Source organism: Anser anser (genome assembly GCF_964211835.1).
Source record: "Anser anser genome assembly, chromosome: 5".
Classification (NCBI taxonomy): domain Eukaryota; kingdom Metazoa; phylum Chordata; class Aves; order Anseriformes; family Anatidae; genus Anser; species Anser anser.
The window spans coordinates 59,267,409-59,280,817 of NC_139725.1; the positions used below are offsets into that span (position 1 = coordinate 59,267,409).

At 46.6% G+C, this 13,409-nt stretch overlaps 1 protein-coding gene across 1 annotated transcript; it reads right to left on the reverse strand.

The window, feature by feature from the left end:
- Positions 1-6,017: 6,017 nt before the first annotated feature.
- On the reverse strand, positions 6,018-8,477 carry HSPA2 (heat shock protein family A (Hsp70) member 2). Its single transcript, XM_083839106.1, has one exon. The coding sequence runs from the start codon at positions 8,313-8,315 to the stop codon at positions 6,411-6,413; it is 1,905 nt and encodes a 634-aa protein (XP_083695232.1). The 5' UTR covers positions 8,316-8,477; the 3' UTR covers positions 6,018-6,410.
- Between the last annotated feature and the right edge of the window lie 4,932 nt (positions 8,478-13,409).

A 13,409-nucleotide genomic window follows, 5' to 3' on the forward strand; every position in this document is an offset into this window, starting at 1 on the left:
ATAGCCACCATATTAATTTCCTCCTCTCTTCCCAGGGGCAGGTAAATGTCAGCCCTGGTTTCCCTGGGAATATTAGACTCTGTGTGTGTGCAAGGCTGTTTGCATTAGACACAAAAGCATAGAATTCAATTTCACAGAAGGTAATACTTATTCCATGACTATGCCATTTACCTGCCAACTACTTTTGCCTGCTCATTAAAAAGATGATCATGCTATATGAATGGAATAATGTCCCCAGGCATAACACTGTTAGCACTGGTGTGCTTTTTCACGTCGTATTTGTGCAAAATTGAAGCTCCTGTTCCTTGTTTTCAGCAATTTGCAGTGCCCCCCTCTATCAACACTGCAGCCTTTAGTTCCGTAATTCAGACAACCAAAGCAAAAGGTGGTTAAAGGGCTATCCCGCAGCTCCTGGCGGGATGCTGTGTCCCCCTAACGTCCTGCTACACCACTGCCAGCCCTGCCCCAGGTTCCCAGCCCTGTGGCCCAGCTGCCTGCCGTGTTTGGCAGCGACCACATCCACAGACACAACCCTGCTGATGGTCAGAGTAAGAACTAGCTGTCAAAGCCAGGATGAACTTCTGAGGGAAATCAGACCACAATGACTGCCTAGCACGGCGTATGGGAATAGAGCCTGCACTTGGGAAGCCAGAAAAACCAGCTGCACATTCTTTTAATGAAATCCTCCTGCAATTACTCCCTCCGCGTGGTTTTATCAGATGAGATTATTGAACATTAGCACTTGTCAGCTATTTTCATGCAGCTAGACATTTGCCTTGTGCTCCTAACAATCAACCTTTTGTTATGAACACGCCTCTTACAGAAAGGAAGAAGTATTTAAATGTGCCTCATATCCAACAGGTATTTTCATAAATTTGATTTAGATTCAGTATTCTGAGGTGCTCAGAAATCTACGGAGCTTAACAAAAACGTCAATAGCCCACTTTCTATTTCTTCTCCAGATTATAATAACCATCTCACTGCTATGCAAGGAGGAAAATATAGTGAAAATTGAATACAGTCTAACTACAGACAAGATCTTCTCTATTCAATACTGTGAGCCTTGAAATAATTATTATAGAGCACATTATTTTTAGTTTTTAGTTTATTACTAAGAATTTTTATTTCATTTAGGATTTTTAGTTTACTTCTCTTCCACATGTAGAGCTGGGGACAGGACTAAGGGCTTGCTAGCATCGGTTGTCTTTAAACAGGCTGTCTTAGTACACTTGCAAACATGGTGTGAATGAGATCTGTAGGAAAACAAGGAGTCTGCCAAATGAGAAATAAACATGGTTTTGAAAGAAATATGTTTACATTTTTGGATACAGCCTAGCAAAAAGAAATGCTACTTTCAGCTATGACATATGATTGCTAAACTGTCAGCTCAGACTTGCAAGAGCTCTTACAGGGACTGATATTTAACGAATATTTCATGATGCTAGCCAGTGAAAAACAAAGCAACCAGGACCAGTAAACCCATGTGCTTTTTTTTTTTTTTTTTTTTAAATAGATTTTTGTCTGAGATACAGAGGTACAAAGTATTAGCACTTCTGGAAGTGTTCTTATTGCTATTCAAAACAGAGCAGTGGCATTTTAGCCTGTTCCAACAGATAAGGTACAGCTGTGTTGCTGCTAACTGCTGCCTTGGCACGAGCATAAATGAGTTCATGCCTTTTTGTCCAGGACACAACAGTGACCTGGCACCTTCTATACAGGACAACGCACAAAAAGTAGTTCCTGAACAGTGGGAGAGAGTATCTTCAGCAATGGAAAAGGAACAAAAATTTCCTATACTACTTTTGATTTTCCTTTCAAAAAAAAAAGAAAAAAAGACTTCAAAAATGTCCTGGTTCCCCTCTCTAAAATGGTGCTGTTATTGGGATGACCAGAGGAACCAGCTTTTCTGTGTCTCCACCCTACTGATGCAGGAGAGAGTAAAGACAAATGGGTCATGCAAGGGCGGATCAGGGGTTTTAAATACTGCTGCTTCATATGTGGAAGTGAAGTATGTTGCTGCATCTGGAAATGCTGGCCTGCCCAACTATATAATCACCACACTGCTACAAGCAAAATCTACTCGAGAGGCAGGTCTATGCTATAGGCTGCTGCCTGCATAAATATGTGGATGAGAGTGGTGGAGAGATGTGATACCTGACCCACATAGGTGTGCTGGAGAAGCCTTACTAGCATAACTCGTTTTGCTGTGGGGTAGGGAGGGGTGGTAACTTTCCTGTGATGAACAACTACAGAGCGTAATTTTGCTGCTGTAAGAGCATCCACGTGCTTTGCTGGTTTAATATCACAGGATTCCCATCTACCAAGGTGCCAGCTTCCTAATGGAGGCAGAGATTACACCACCGTGTATTTTCCAAAGGGACAAAGCAGGAGAACCTCACGCCAGGCGCAGGGTTGGGTAAAGAAGGAGAAATTTGGAATACCTTTTAAATCATTAGAGCTTGAAATGCTATTACGTTACAATGCTTTGGCAAGACTGAAGAAAAAAAAAAAAGGCGCTTTAATGCTAAGTATGCAGGCTGAGAGTAAGTGCAAGCTTTTTAACGTCATACGGTGCATATACATGCAGAAAAATGCCGAGGCTGGAGATGTGAATTCCCTGAGCACATTTGCCTTCTCTTCCTGTCCCTCCTATGCACCTGGGGGAGCGGCTGGCAATGTGGAAGATGAGATTTGCAGCGCAGTCCTGCAATGTCACATCTTCAGAGCTGTCACCCCTCGGCTGCGACCCACGGTGCCGCAGACCTTCAAGGAGAACCTCTCAAACAAATGACAGGCAGCTCCCGAGAGCAAAGCTGCCCAGCCTGCGGGGCTCTACGCGGTGTCTCCCGCGAGATAAAAGGCAGGCTGCTGGGGTATATTCACTCTGGTCTTTAAGATGCTATCACAAGGGATGAGCAGGGCTGCAGCCTGTCTGCTAAGCCCTCTGTGCTTCAGAACTTCAAACAGATGCTACGGAGGCGGCGGGGCATGGGGCTGAGTCACCAGTCACCAACCCGGCTGGGGGGACGCAGCCAGCCCCAGCACGTCCCAGCTTCCCTGCTCCCAAACGGGTTGTCTCAGGCATCCCCGGTGTCCTCAGCTCCCTCGCAGCTCTCTTTCATGGCACGTTAGTTTAGTAATTTTTTTTTTTTTTGGTTTTACTTTGGCTCTTTTGGCTCTTCCCCTTCCTCTGCAGAGTGAGGGTGGGGCATTGCAGGATTCCCTGCATGGCACACGGGAGGGATTGCTTCACATTGCTACACACCTGGCTGCATGGCCAGTGAAGTGCTAAAGCGCTTAGGGATTTTAATTTGCGTGATTAAATTCTCCAGTATTAAGGCTACGGGTGTTCCTCTATATAAAATAGCGCCATTCATATAAACTTGATCAGCAAATACAAGGAGCCATCAGAAGTTAACACTGTAGTTGCACAAGTGCTACTAAGTTATAGCCACTTTATAACCTTCCCATGGGCTTGGTCTTTTGCACAGCCCTATTTAAGAATAAGCAAAATTCAGAAAGGCAAAGCCACAATTTTGGCAAAAGGAGGCGGCTTTCCCTGCGAGTCAGGACAGTACCGAGGATGAGGCACGCTGAGTGTGGAAGCAATGAAACTGCAGATTTTAGACCAGATTATTTTCCTGGCTTTGGCAAACTCATTTCAAATGCGCAACTACTCCACGGAACTACCTGTACAGATCAAATACTCCTATTTGCAAACGAGGAGAAGCATTTCCCCCCCCGACACCTACTTCATTTCTTCAAGAAACCAGGTGGAAAAATTATACACACTGGAGTCAGTGGGGAGTCGCCACTAACTTCAGCAGGAAAAGTTTCTGCGGTAAGTTCAATACACTGAAAACCAACTCAAAATTCTTCTTTGTTTTATAAACCAAGTAGACCAAGGACGAGGAATCCAGCCCTGAGCTCTTCAAGTTTTCTGCCTCTTGCATTTTGGGGAGCTGTTTACATATTTGAAAGGTTACTTTGTGCCTTGAGACTTCCAATCTTTCCAGTTGTGCAAGCAAGCAGAAGTTCCTCATCCTTAAAACGTGCCCCACAATCTGTCCAGGCTAAAAAGTATCCCTTTTTCAGAAAAAAACAAAAACAAAAAAAAAAACAACCCACAATTACTCCAGTGTTAGCCTGTGCACGTCCTCGGCCGCTTGGGTGCTTTAACTCCCAGCGTCTGGAGAGGTGCCTTGCTCCCGTGGTCCCTGTTACTCCTGCCTGCCCCTCCACCGAAATGCAGCCACCAGCACAGAGCAGCAGTGACCGAGGTGAGCGAAAGGACAGGTGACAAACAACCTGCTGCCTGCATTTAGCCAAATTAGCTCTGCAATACCTTTAAATAGACGCTTGGGAGAAACAACAAGAAATTGTATTTAATAACTGGGAAGCGACACTGAAGAACGCACACCAAGAACTGGAGAGCAAAGGAAACTACGTGGCGAGGACGATTACAAGTCAGTCAACAGAAAAAATAGTTAACCTTAATTTACAGCGACCACGGGTGCTACCTGACCCTTATCGGCGCCCCGTAGCAGTGGGTCCTGGGTTAGGAAGCACACATCTGATGCAGTATGACAGTTTGCAGCAACAACTTGTCTCTTACCGATGACCTATTGCTATTCATAAATGTATTTGTCTATTAGCTCCTAGGAAAAACTAATCAAAAAGCCATGGTGTCTTTTACGTTCTTGGGGTCCTGTATTTGCTACAGTCTGGAAATCCAGGGGTTGATTGCCAGGAAAATGCTGTGTACCTAAACATCAAAAACACCCAGCCTGATTACAGCCTTCCGAGATTTTGCTTAAGTAGTCAGCAGGTGCTTAAGTTGCAGTAATTGACTTTTCAAGTCCTACTGTGATTGTACTGCCATTTACATATGAACCGTTCAATAAACTTTAAGTGGTTTTGAGTAATTTAAGCCAACAGCTGATCAAACAAGCTTTTTACAAGCCTCGCATTCCAGTAGCAACTGTAACCCCTCTCTGTAGCCACGCGATAGTGTGCACGAACCAGCAGCCTGCGCTTGGCAAGCCAGCCGAGAGAAACCCGCCTCGTAAACCAGCCTTTCACATCTCCGCTGGTATTAAACACTACGCAAGTTTATTTTAGCCTGCCCTCTTATAACAAAACGTCCCACAGAGGTGTTTTCTCTATCACCTGCAAGCTCACGGGATTTGAGCCCGGAAAGCTGTTGGAGCTGCAGAAGGCGCAGCGCCTGCCCCGCTCACCCAAACAAGAGCAAGCCTGCTGATTTCCTGCAACTGCCCGCTGCCGAGCAGTTTTTTCCCTTAAAGGACAAGGCAGCCCGAAATGTGCATGTCATCAGGCTCTTTCCACTACAGCTAATTAGCTCTCGGCTCCTCTGACTACAAACACTGCTGTTTTGCTTTCTGAAACAAATCAAGAGCTCCAGAGACTGTTTGTAGAAGAGCTGGGCAAGTTTAACTACTACAGAATTTGCCTATTCTATCAGCTTTGGCATCCTGACTCATTATTCAGCATTTACTGCGCTCAGGATCCTTGTCAGCCTTACTTTCGATCAACTTAGGAAGCGAAAAACACTTTCAATATATAAAAAAAAAAAGCTCAGCTTGCATGCAAGCAACCCAAGAATAACTCAGCAGTTTATATAGCTGGCCACGCACTGCATTGCCAAGCCCAGCTGTCCCCGAAGCAGAACTGTCTAATTGTGCTCATTTCCATGCCGCTCCACTCGGGGGGCACTTGCACAACAAGGGGCCCTGTGCCCCACACTCCACAGCTGGAGGGAGTCCAGCCCAATCCCCCCATGCCAGCCTGAAGCTGGAAGCTCAGCCCCCCAGGGAGGGGACGCGCCAGCCCAGGAGCTCCGTAGCTTGGGCTCCACGGCAGCTCCGTGCCTGTCAGGAAAGGCACCCGCAGGGCTGCTTGGGGCTCCCTGTCACCACCCCAGCCCCGCTCAGGAGGTTGGGGGCATCTACTCACCCCTCCACCCCCCACCCACAAAATGAAGGAAGCTGAAAGACTTATGCTTTAAATACATTTTATTTATTACCAAAATTTCCAGAAGCCAAGTTTGGCATTTCTCATCTTCCATAAAGATATTTTTTTTTCCCCCATGCATAACTTGAAACTTGTCAACTGCAACAGTTGCGTGGTTACTTTAGAAGAGACACTTAAACAGAGACAAACATCCAGAATACAAGTAGCTGTATCTGAATTAACAAAATTTCTCTATTACTAACCTTATAAAGCAGGACGTGCCTTCCCTTTTATCAAAACCAAGCTGATAGATCTGCCTTTATACACACCCAACAGAATAAACTCTGTTATTGGCAATGACGTTTTTCTTAAACGTTAGAAAAATATAAAGCAAAGAATGGAGTGACTGTCCATAAACCAGTCTATACTCAGTCCTTTTAATCTACTTCTTCAATGGTTGGGCCACCAGAGCCACCTGCCCCAGCTCCTCCAGCTCCCTGGTACAATTTTGTGACGATCGGGTTGCAGAGTTTCTCCAGCTCTTTCTGCTTGTGCTCGTACTCTTCTTTCTCAGCCATCTGGTTGCGATCGAGCCAAGAGATCACCTCCCGACACTTGTCGAGCACTTTCTGCTTGTCCTGGTCACTGATCTTTCCCTTCAGTTTATCATCCTCCACCGTCTGCTTCATGTTGTAAGTGTAGGACTCGAGCGAGTTCTTGGCTCCCACCCGATCTCTGTTGGCTTCGTCCTCTGCTTTGTATTTCTCTGCTTCTTGCACCATACGGTCAATGTCATCCTTGCTAAGGCGACCCTTGTCATTGGTGATTGTTATCTTGTTCTCCTTACCCGTGCTCTTGTCCACCGCACTGACGTTCAGGATACCATTGGCATCTATGTCGAAAGTAACCTCGATCTGGGGGACTCCACGGGGCGCTGGAGGGATGCCTGTTAGATCAAACTTGCCCAGCAAGTTGTTGTCCTTGGTCATAGCCCTCTCACCCTCGTACACCTGGACCAGGACACTGCTCTGGTTGTCTGAGTAGGTGGTGAAGGTCTGAGTTTGTTTGGTGGGAATGGTGGTGTTACGCTTGATGAGGGCGGTCATCACTCCACCGGCTGTCTCGATGCCCAGGGACAGGGGGGTGACATCCAGCAGAAGCAGATCCTGCACATTCTCGGACTTGTCTCCCATGAGAATAGCTGCTTGCACTGCAGCACCGTAAGCAACAGCCTCATCAGGATTGATGCTCTTGTTGAGCTCTTTGCCATTGAAGAAGTCCTGTAGTAGTTTTTGGATCTTGGGGATACGGGTGGAGCCTCCAACCAGCACGATCTCCTGGATCTGGCCCTTGTCTAGCTTGGCATCACGCAGGGCCTTTTCTACTGGCTCCAGGGTGCCACGGAAGAGGTCGGCATTGAGCTCCTCAAAGCGGGCACGAGTAATGGAAGTGTAGAAGTCAATGCCTTCGTACAGGGAGTCGATCTCAATGCTAGCTTGCGTGGAAGAGCTGAGAGTGCGCTTTGCCCTCTCACAAGCCGTACGCAGCCGCCTCACCGCACGCTTATTGCCAGCAATGTCACGCTTGTGCTTACGCTTGAATTCTTCCACAAAATGGTTCACCATGCGGTTGTCAAAGTCCTCCCCCCCCAGGTGGGTGTCCCCAGCTGTGGACTTCACCTCAAAGATGCCATCCTCAATGGTAAGGATGGAAACATCGAAAGTGCCCCCTCCCAAGTCAAAGATGAGCACGTTCTTCTCGCCAGCCCGAGTACCTTTCTTGTCCAAGCCATAAGCTATCGCAGCTGCTGTGGGCTCGTTGATAATACGCATCACATTCAGGCCAGTGATGGTGCCAGCATCTTTGGTGGCCTGGCGCTGGGAGTCATTGAAGTAAGCAGGCACTGTGATGACAGCATTCTGCACCTTGCGCCCCAGATAGGCCTCGGCAATCTCCTTCATCTTGGTAAGCACCATGGAGCTGATCTCCTCGGGGAAGAAGGTCTTCATCTCACCCTTGTACTCCACCTGCACCTTGGGCTTGCCACCCTCGTTCACCACACGGAAGGGCCAGTGCTTCATGTCTGACTGCACCGTGGGGTCATCGTACTTGCGGCCGATGAGGCGCTTGGCATCAAAGATGGTGTTGGTGGGGTTCATCGCCACCTGGTTCTTGGCAGCATCGCCGATGAGCCGCTCAGTATCGGTGAAGGCCACATAGCTGGGCGTGGTGCGGTTGCCCTGGTCGTTGGCGATGATCTCCACTTTGCCATGCTGGAAGACGCCCACGCATGAGTACGTGGTGCCCAGGTCGATGCCGATCGCCGGCCCTTTGCCAGACATGACGGCGGCTTTCTGTGATCAGCTGCTCGTTCGCTCCCGGTTACGTCCCCGCCACCCGCTCCCGCTGCCTTCTGCGGCGCGTTCTGCCGTTGCAGCGCCGTCCGCGCCCCTTTTATAGCCCTCTCAGCCTCCTTCTGGAACCTGCCAGAACCCCCCGGACCAATCCAGACGCCCGCCTGCCGCGAGCGACCAATCGCCGCCGCGCCTCCACGAGGAGCGCCCGCCCCCTGCCTCCTAGCCAATCAGAAGCGCGCCGCCCCCCTGCCAGCCCCGCCCCTCCCCGCCGCGCGGCGGTGGCCGGCCTTCTTCCTGTTGTTTCTCGATCCGTCTCGCTTGCCAGCGTGCGCCACGGCCGCGGGCCAATCACAGCGCGCGCTCCCCGCTCGCCCCGCCCCCCCCGCCCCGAAACTCTGCTAGAAAGTTCCAGTGGACGTTAGACGCGAGGGCCGGGGATCGACGTCAGCGTTATCCAATAGGAAGCGGGCAGGAGGGCGAGGGGGCGGGGCAAACGGGGGCGGGGCGTGGTCGCTACGCAACTCGCGCCGCGCTGCCAAGGGGCTGGGCGCGCCCCCCCCCCCCCCCCCCGAGTCCCGAGCCCCTGAGGGGCGCCAGGGGAGGGGGGCCGGGGGGGCAGCAGCTCGCCTCGCAGTGTTTGTAATTCCTGAAAGTTCCGTCAAACGCTGCGTGTCACCTCCCAGCGGCCGGCTGGTGGCGAATTTACCCTTATTTGGTCGCAAGGCGGCAGTTTCCCCCCCCCCTTCCTCGTCCCTCTCACGCCGCCCTCCTGCCAGCCCGCCCCCGTCTCGTCAGGGAGCTGCGGCCGCTGAGGCGCCCCCCCCCCCCCCATACCCCCCCCCGCCCCGTTCCTGAGGAGAATTTTCCTCAGAGCTCGGCTCGTTCCCTCTATGGCAGAGGGACAGTCCCGCCGCCAGCGGGGCCGAGGCAATTTTTAGCCTTATTTCGGCTTAACTTGGCGGGCTGACAGCCGCCGCGGCCGGGCAGACGGACGGACAGACGGACAAACTGCCCGCCGCTTCTCCCCTCAGCCCGCCGCCCCGAGCAGCCCGCCCGCGGGGGGCTGTCACCTCCGGTGGCCGCCGAGGCACCTCGCTGTCCCCCTCTGGAAAAGAGCAGCGTGGGCGGCTGGGGAGCCCTGTTGCTGCCTGTTGGCCATTCTTGAAACGTCTCCAAATTTTTGTCGGTTGTGCTAATGTAAAATGTCGTCACGCCTACATTTAGCAAAGGCTTTGGGGCTATTAACTCGGAGCGAGGCGAGGGCTTTGATGAAAATATATTAAACATGAAAATCTGCCGCGGTTGCTCCAAGTTATTCCTCCTAAGTTTGAGGCAAACACTTCAAAATATTCCAATTATAGTCAGGAGACCAAAATGCCGCGTTCAGATCTCTCTTCCCCTGAGCAACTTGTGGATAGCTGCTTTAAAAGTGCAGCTGAAAGTCTGCTACACACAGACTTTTGTGTTACGTGAAGGAAGGATTAAACGCACTGTATGTTTAAATCATCTTTTGTTAATGTTGTCCCCAGCCTTTAGCGTTATGTTATAGCAGCCCTCATAGAAAATGTTACAGCTTTTACCAGTATGGCTTATGCTCATGCAGTTATTACACCCTCTCAGAAACATCCTTGTTTCAATTAGTTTGTTTTTGAAAGCGTTTTTACATGACATGAAAATTCTGCCTCTTATGTAGCGTGCATGTATGTAGTTTGGGGACAGAAGGGCTTCCATTTCTGATGGTAAATAATGAACATTCTTAGGTAACTATTGCTCTTCCACACAACCCGGTCCTTTTTAACACAGCGGTTCTGACCTTGGAGAAATCCAGCAGTGAATGGAAAATGGAAGGTGTCAGCCTCCGTACCTCCAGCAGGAGGTTCTCTGTACCTCTCGTGTGCATATTTCTTTGATGGGAAGGGTGTTGATTTCTCTTGTAGTCAGACCAGTGACTGATTCATCACTGAAGTATCTCTTCCTGTAATTCCCTGCTACTTCATTCAGTTGATTGTATCATATGGAGCAAAGAGAAATGCTGGAGAAATACAAAGAGAGTTGGCTGATAGATTCAGCTTCAGGTGAAAAATAGATGTAATTTGTTATTTGTATCCTTGTGAGGATTGTCTCGGAGGAACATGCATGAAGAATGCATGAGGACCCTTTTTTGGTAGATGCAATATAAACTCAGACACTGTTATTTCAGAGTAAAAAGAGGGTTCTGGCCTCTGTAGAAAGAGATGGAAAGAACAAATGGACCAGGAAATAATACAGAAATCTTGATCAGCACAATAAGCACATAATAATGATGTCTTTACATCAAAATTAATTCAATATCTCATTTAGATGTAGTTGTAATCAAACAGGTTCTATCAGCTTCAGAAAGGCAATTTCATGAATTTGGCCCAAAGCTTTTAGCTGTGAGTTTTGTCAGCCCAGGCACAGAATATGCACAGCTTCTCCAGACAAAACTTGTCTGGGGTGATGGTTGCCTTGGCCTAATAACTAATATGGCCCTGGTGTAGTTGTGCAGATATCCAGATGCGCTGATAACCCGCTAAAGAGCTGTTTGCACTGATTGGGATGACTGCTTACCCTAATAGTACTCCTTCAGTCCTATTTATTTAATTTTTTTAATTGTAGTTTTGCTATCATGAATTTGGAGAAAATAGCTGGGAGGAATGCATAAGCATACCATTTTAATGCTAATGGTGTAAATTATGGACAATCATGGACAATGTCAGGAAAAATCAAAAGGCCTGTAGACTCAGGCTACCAAATATTTCATTTAGCCTCCCTCTTGCAGAAGAATTTCTTTTCCAGCTGAGCACACAGGTACGGTTTTCTTCTTGTACAACAACACACATAGGTCTGAGCTTCTTTTCAAACTTTTGTTCCCAATCAAAATTTGACGTGATTTTCTTGCCGTCATCTCTCATCTCCTACAGATGTCCTTAGAGAAAGTCCAGTCTAACTCGAGGGAACAACCTCTAAAGCCTCATTAGACTTATTCTCTTTCCTCAGCAGAGCTATTACACGCCTGCTTTTTGTCAGCAGTTCTCTTAAGACTTGCAGCACAATTTGTGCACCAACTCATCTCTACAGTCATCCTCTCATATGGGAAGAGCCACATGATTTTCTTTTATGTTGCTTCATATGCAGTCATGTTACAGGTGAGCCAAACAGACTGGTTCAGAAATTAGAGAGCGCGCTTTACGCTGAGGACTTTAGCACAAGTCTGATTTTCCCTTTAAAGAAAACATTTGCTGGTATTCCCTCATCCCGAATCTGTAAGACATAATTTAATACTTCCAGAACAGCGGGTCGGCACCTCTGGAAGCATGCGGGGCTCTTTCTGATGCATTTATTTGTGCTTAGGATCGATCCCATGTCTCCTGTTTGGCAGTTATGCAATACGCTGTAGGCTATTCTCCATTACACCACCCAGCCAGAACTGCAGATGATATTTAGATCTCTTCAGTGAAGCAAGAGCTCAGTATCTGGAGCAGAACTCAGCACTCAGCCCATATCTTTATCTTGATAAAAGTATGATTATTTTTTTTTTCCAACGTATGTCATAAAGCAATGTAGTATGGAAATAGGAGTGAACACTAGTTACTGTTTAATCAGATATCAGCTGCTTGGTTCATTGAGATGATAAAGTTAAAATGTAATGGCCTGTCATATACAGGAGTTCAGGTCATCTGATGATAAGAAGATCTTAGACCTTAAATTCTGGAGATTAGTAGCCACTTCCTTATCAAAACTGTCCAAAAATAGCATAAATCAGATTGTATTGGTGAGGGTAAATGAATTATTTTACAATACCCAGTTCAGAAAAATCTAAGCAACAGTTGTTCCAAGAACAAATAACGCATTATCTTACTACCCTTCCATTGCTGAAACTCTTCATCTCATTCCTATTTGTGAATATATATACAGGAACTGGAGTTCAGACAAGAATACCAGTGTTTGAAATGGCAACAGATTCTTCTGACAAGTTGCTGCTGTGTTAAAAAATGTAGTTTTAACTTTGTAACTTTTTCTGTTATTTTTCTGACTTTGTGTGTTATTTTGTCTTCAGATACTTCCACTTTTGCATGCAGACACTACTTGTTTTGAAAGGCAGCAATAATACATGTGTTTTTCTTAAATAAATGTTACTTTTTTGTGTGTGAAAAAAAAAAAGAATCTGCAAGTCATTATAATGTGCTTTCTAGAAATTACACAAATGCATGATCAGTAATATGGAAATATTCAGAATAGCAGAATATAGGGCACAGTAATTTAGTATTGCCAAACCAGAAGTTCAAAAATCATGAGTCAGATCTCCTAAAATTATAAACTTGTTTAAAATTATGAGCCTAAAAAACACGTAACTTTATTCACCTCTGGCTTTTTAATCTTTAGCATACGTTCTGATTACACTTTAAGGATTTTCCGTGTAATTTTTAGAGTTTTGTTGTTGTTGGTGGTGGTGGTGGTTTGGTTTGGTTTTATTTTATAATATAAGAAATAAACTATCTGATTACACCATTTCACAACTAAAAGCAGACTGTATCAGATTGATTAGACTCAATAAAATCAAGAACACTGGTAACACTGATTAAACTAACTCTTGATGTTTCAAGGAATAATGATTTTGTAATTAAGTGGTTTTAGAGCATCTTATTTACATATACTTCTGACAGTTTCTGAGGCATGATTAAAAGCTGAGGTTAGTATCACTAATGCTAAGTAGATAAACTGGTGTGCTGTGCATCTTAGGCATTCCTTTCTTGACTTTTTATAACTGCAACCTCTGTTTCTAACAGACAGTGCCAGCCCTACTGAAAGCAACAAATAAGGGACTTTAAAGCAGCTAGTTTGCAATTAATCATAGAATCACATCAGAAAAAGACCTCAGCAGGTCACTTGTGCCTAACCAAAGTCTCCTTTCTTGCAATTTATGCCAATTATTTTCTATTCCTATCAATTGTGGATATGAGAAAACATTATTCCATTTTTCTTTGCTGGCAGTTTTTATAGGTATGAAGATCATATTTCCCCTCTGCCATCTCTTCTGTAAGACCTAAAATCATTCGA

Coding starts and splice junctions, on each gene's coding strand:
- HSPA2 (XM_083839106.1), bottom strand. CDS start 8,315: ATGTCTGGCAAAGGGCCGGCGATCGGCATCGACCTGGGCACCACGTAC.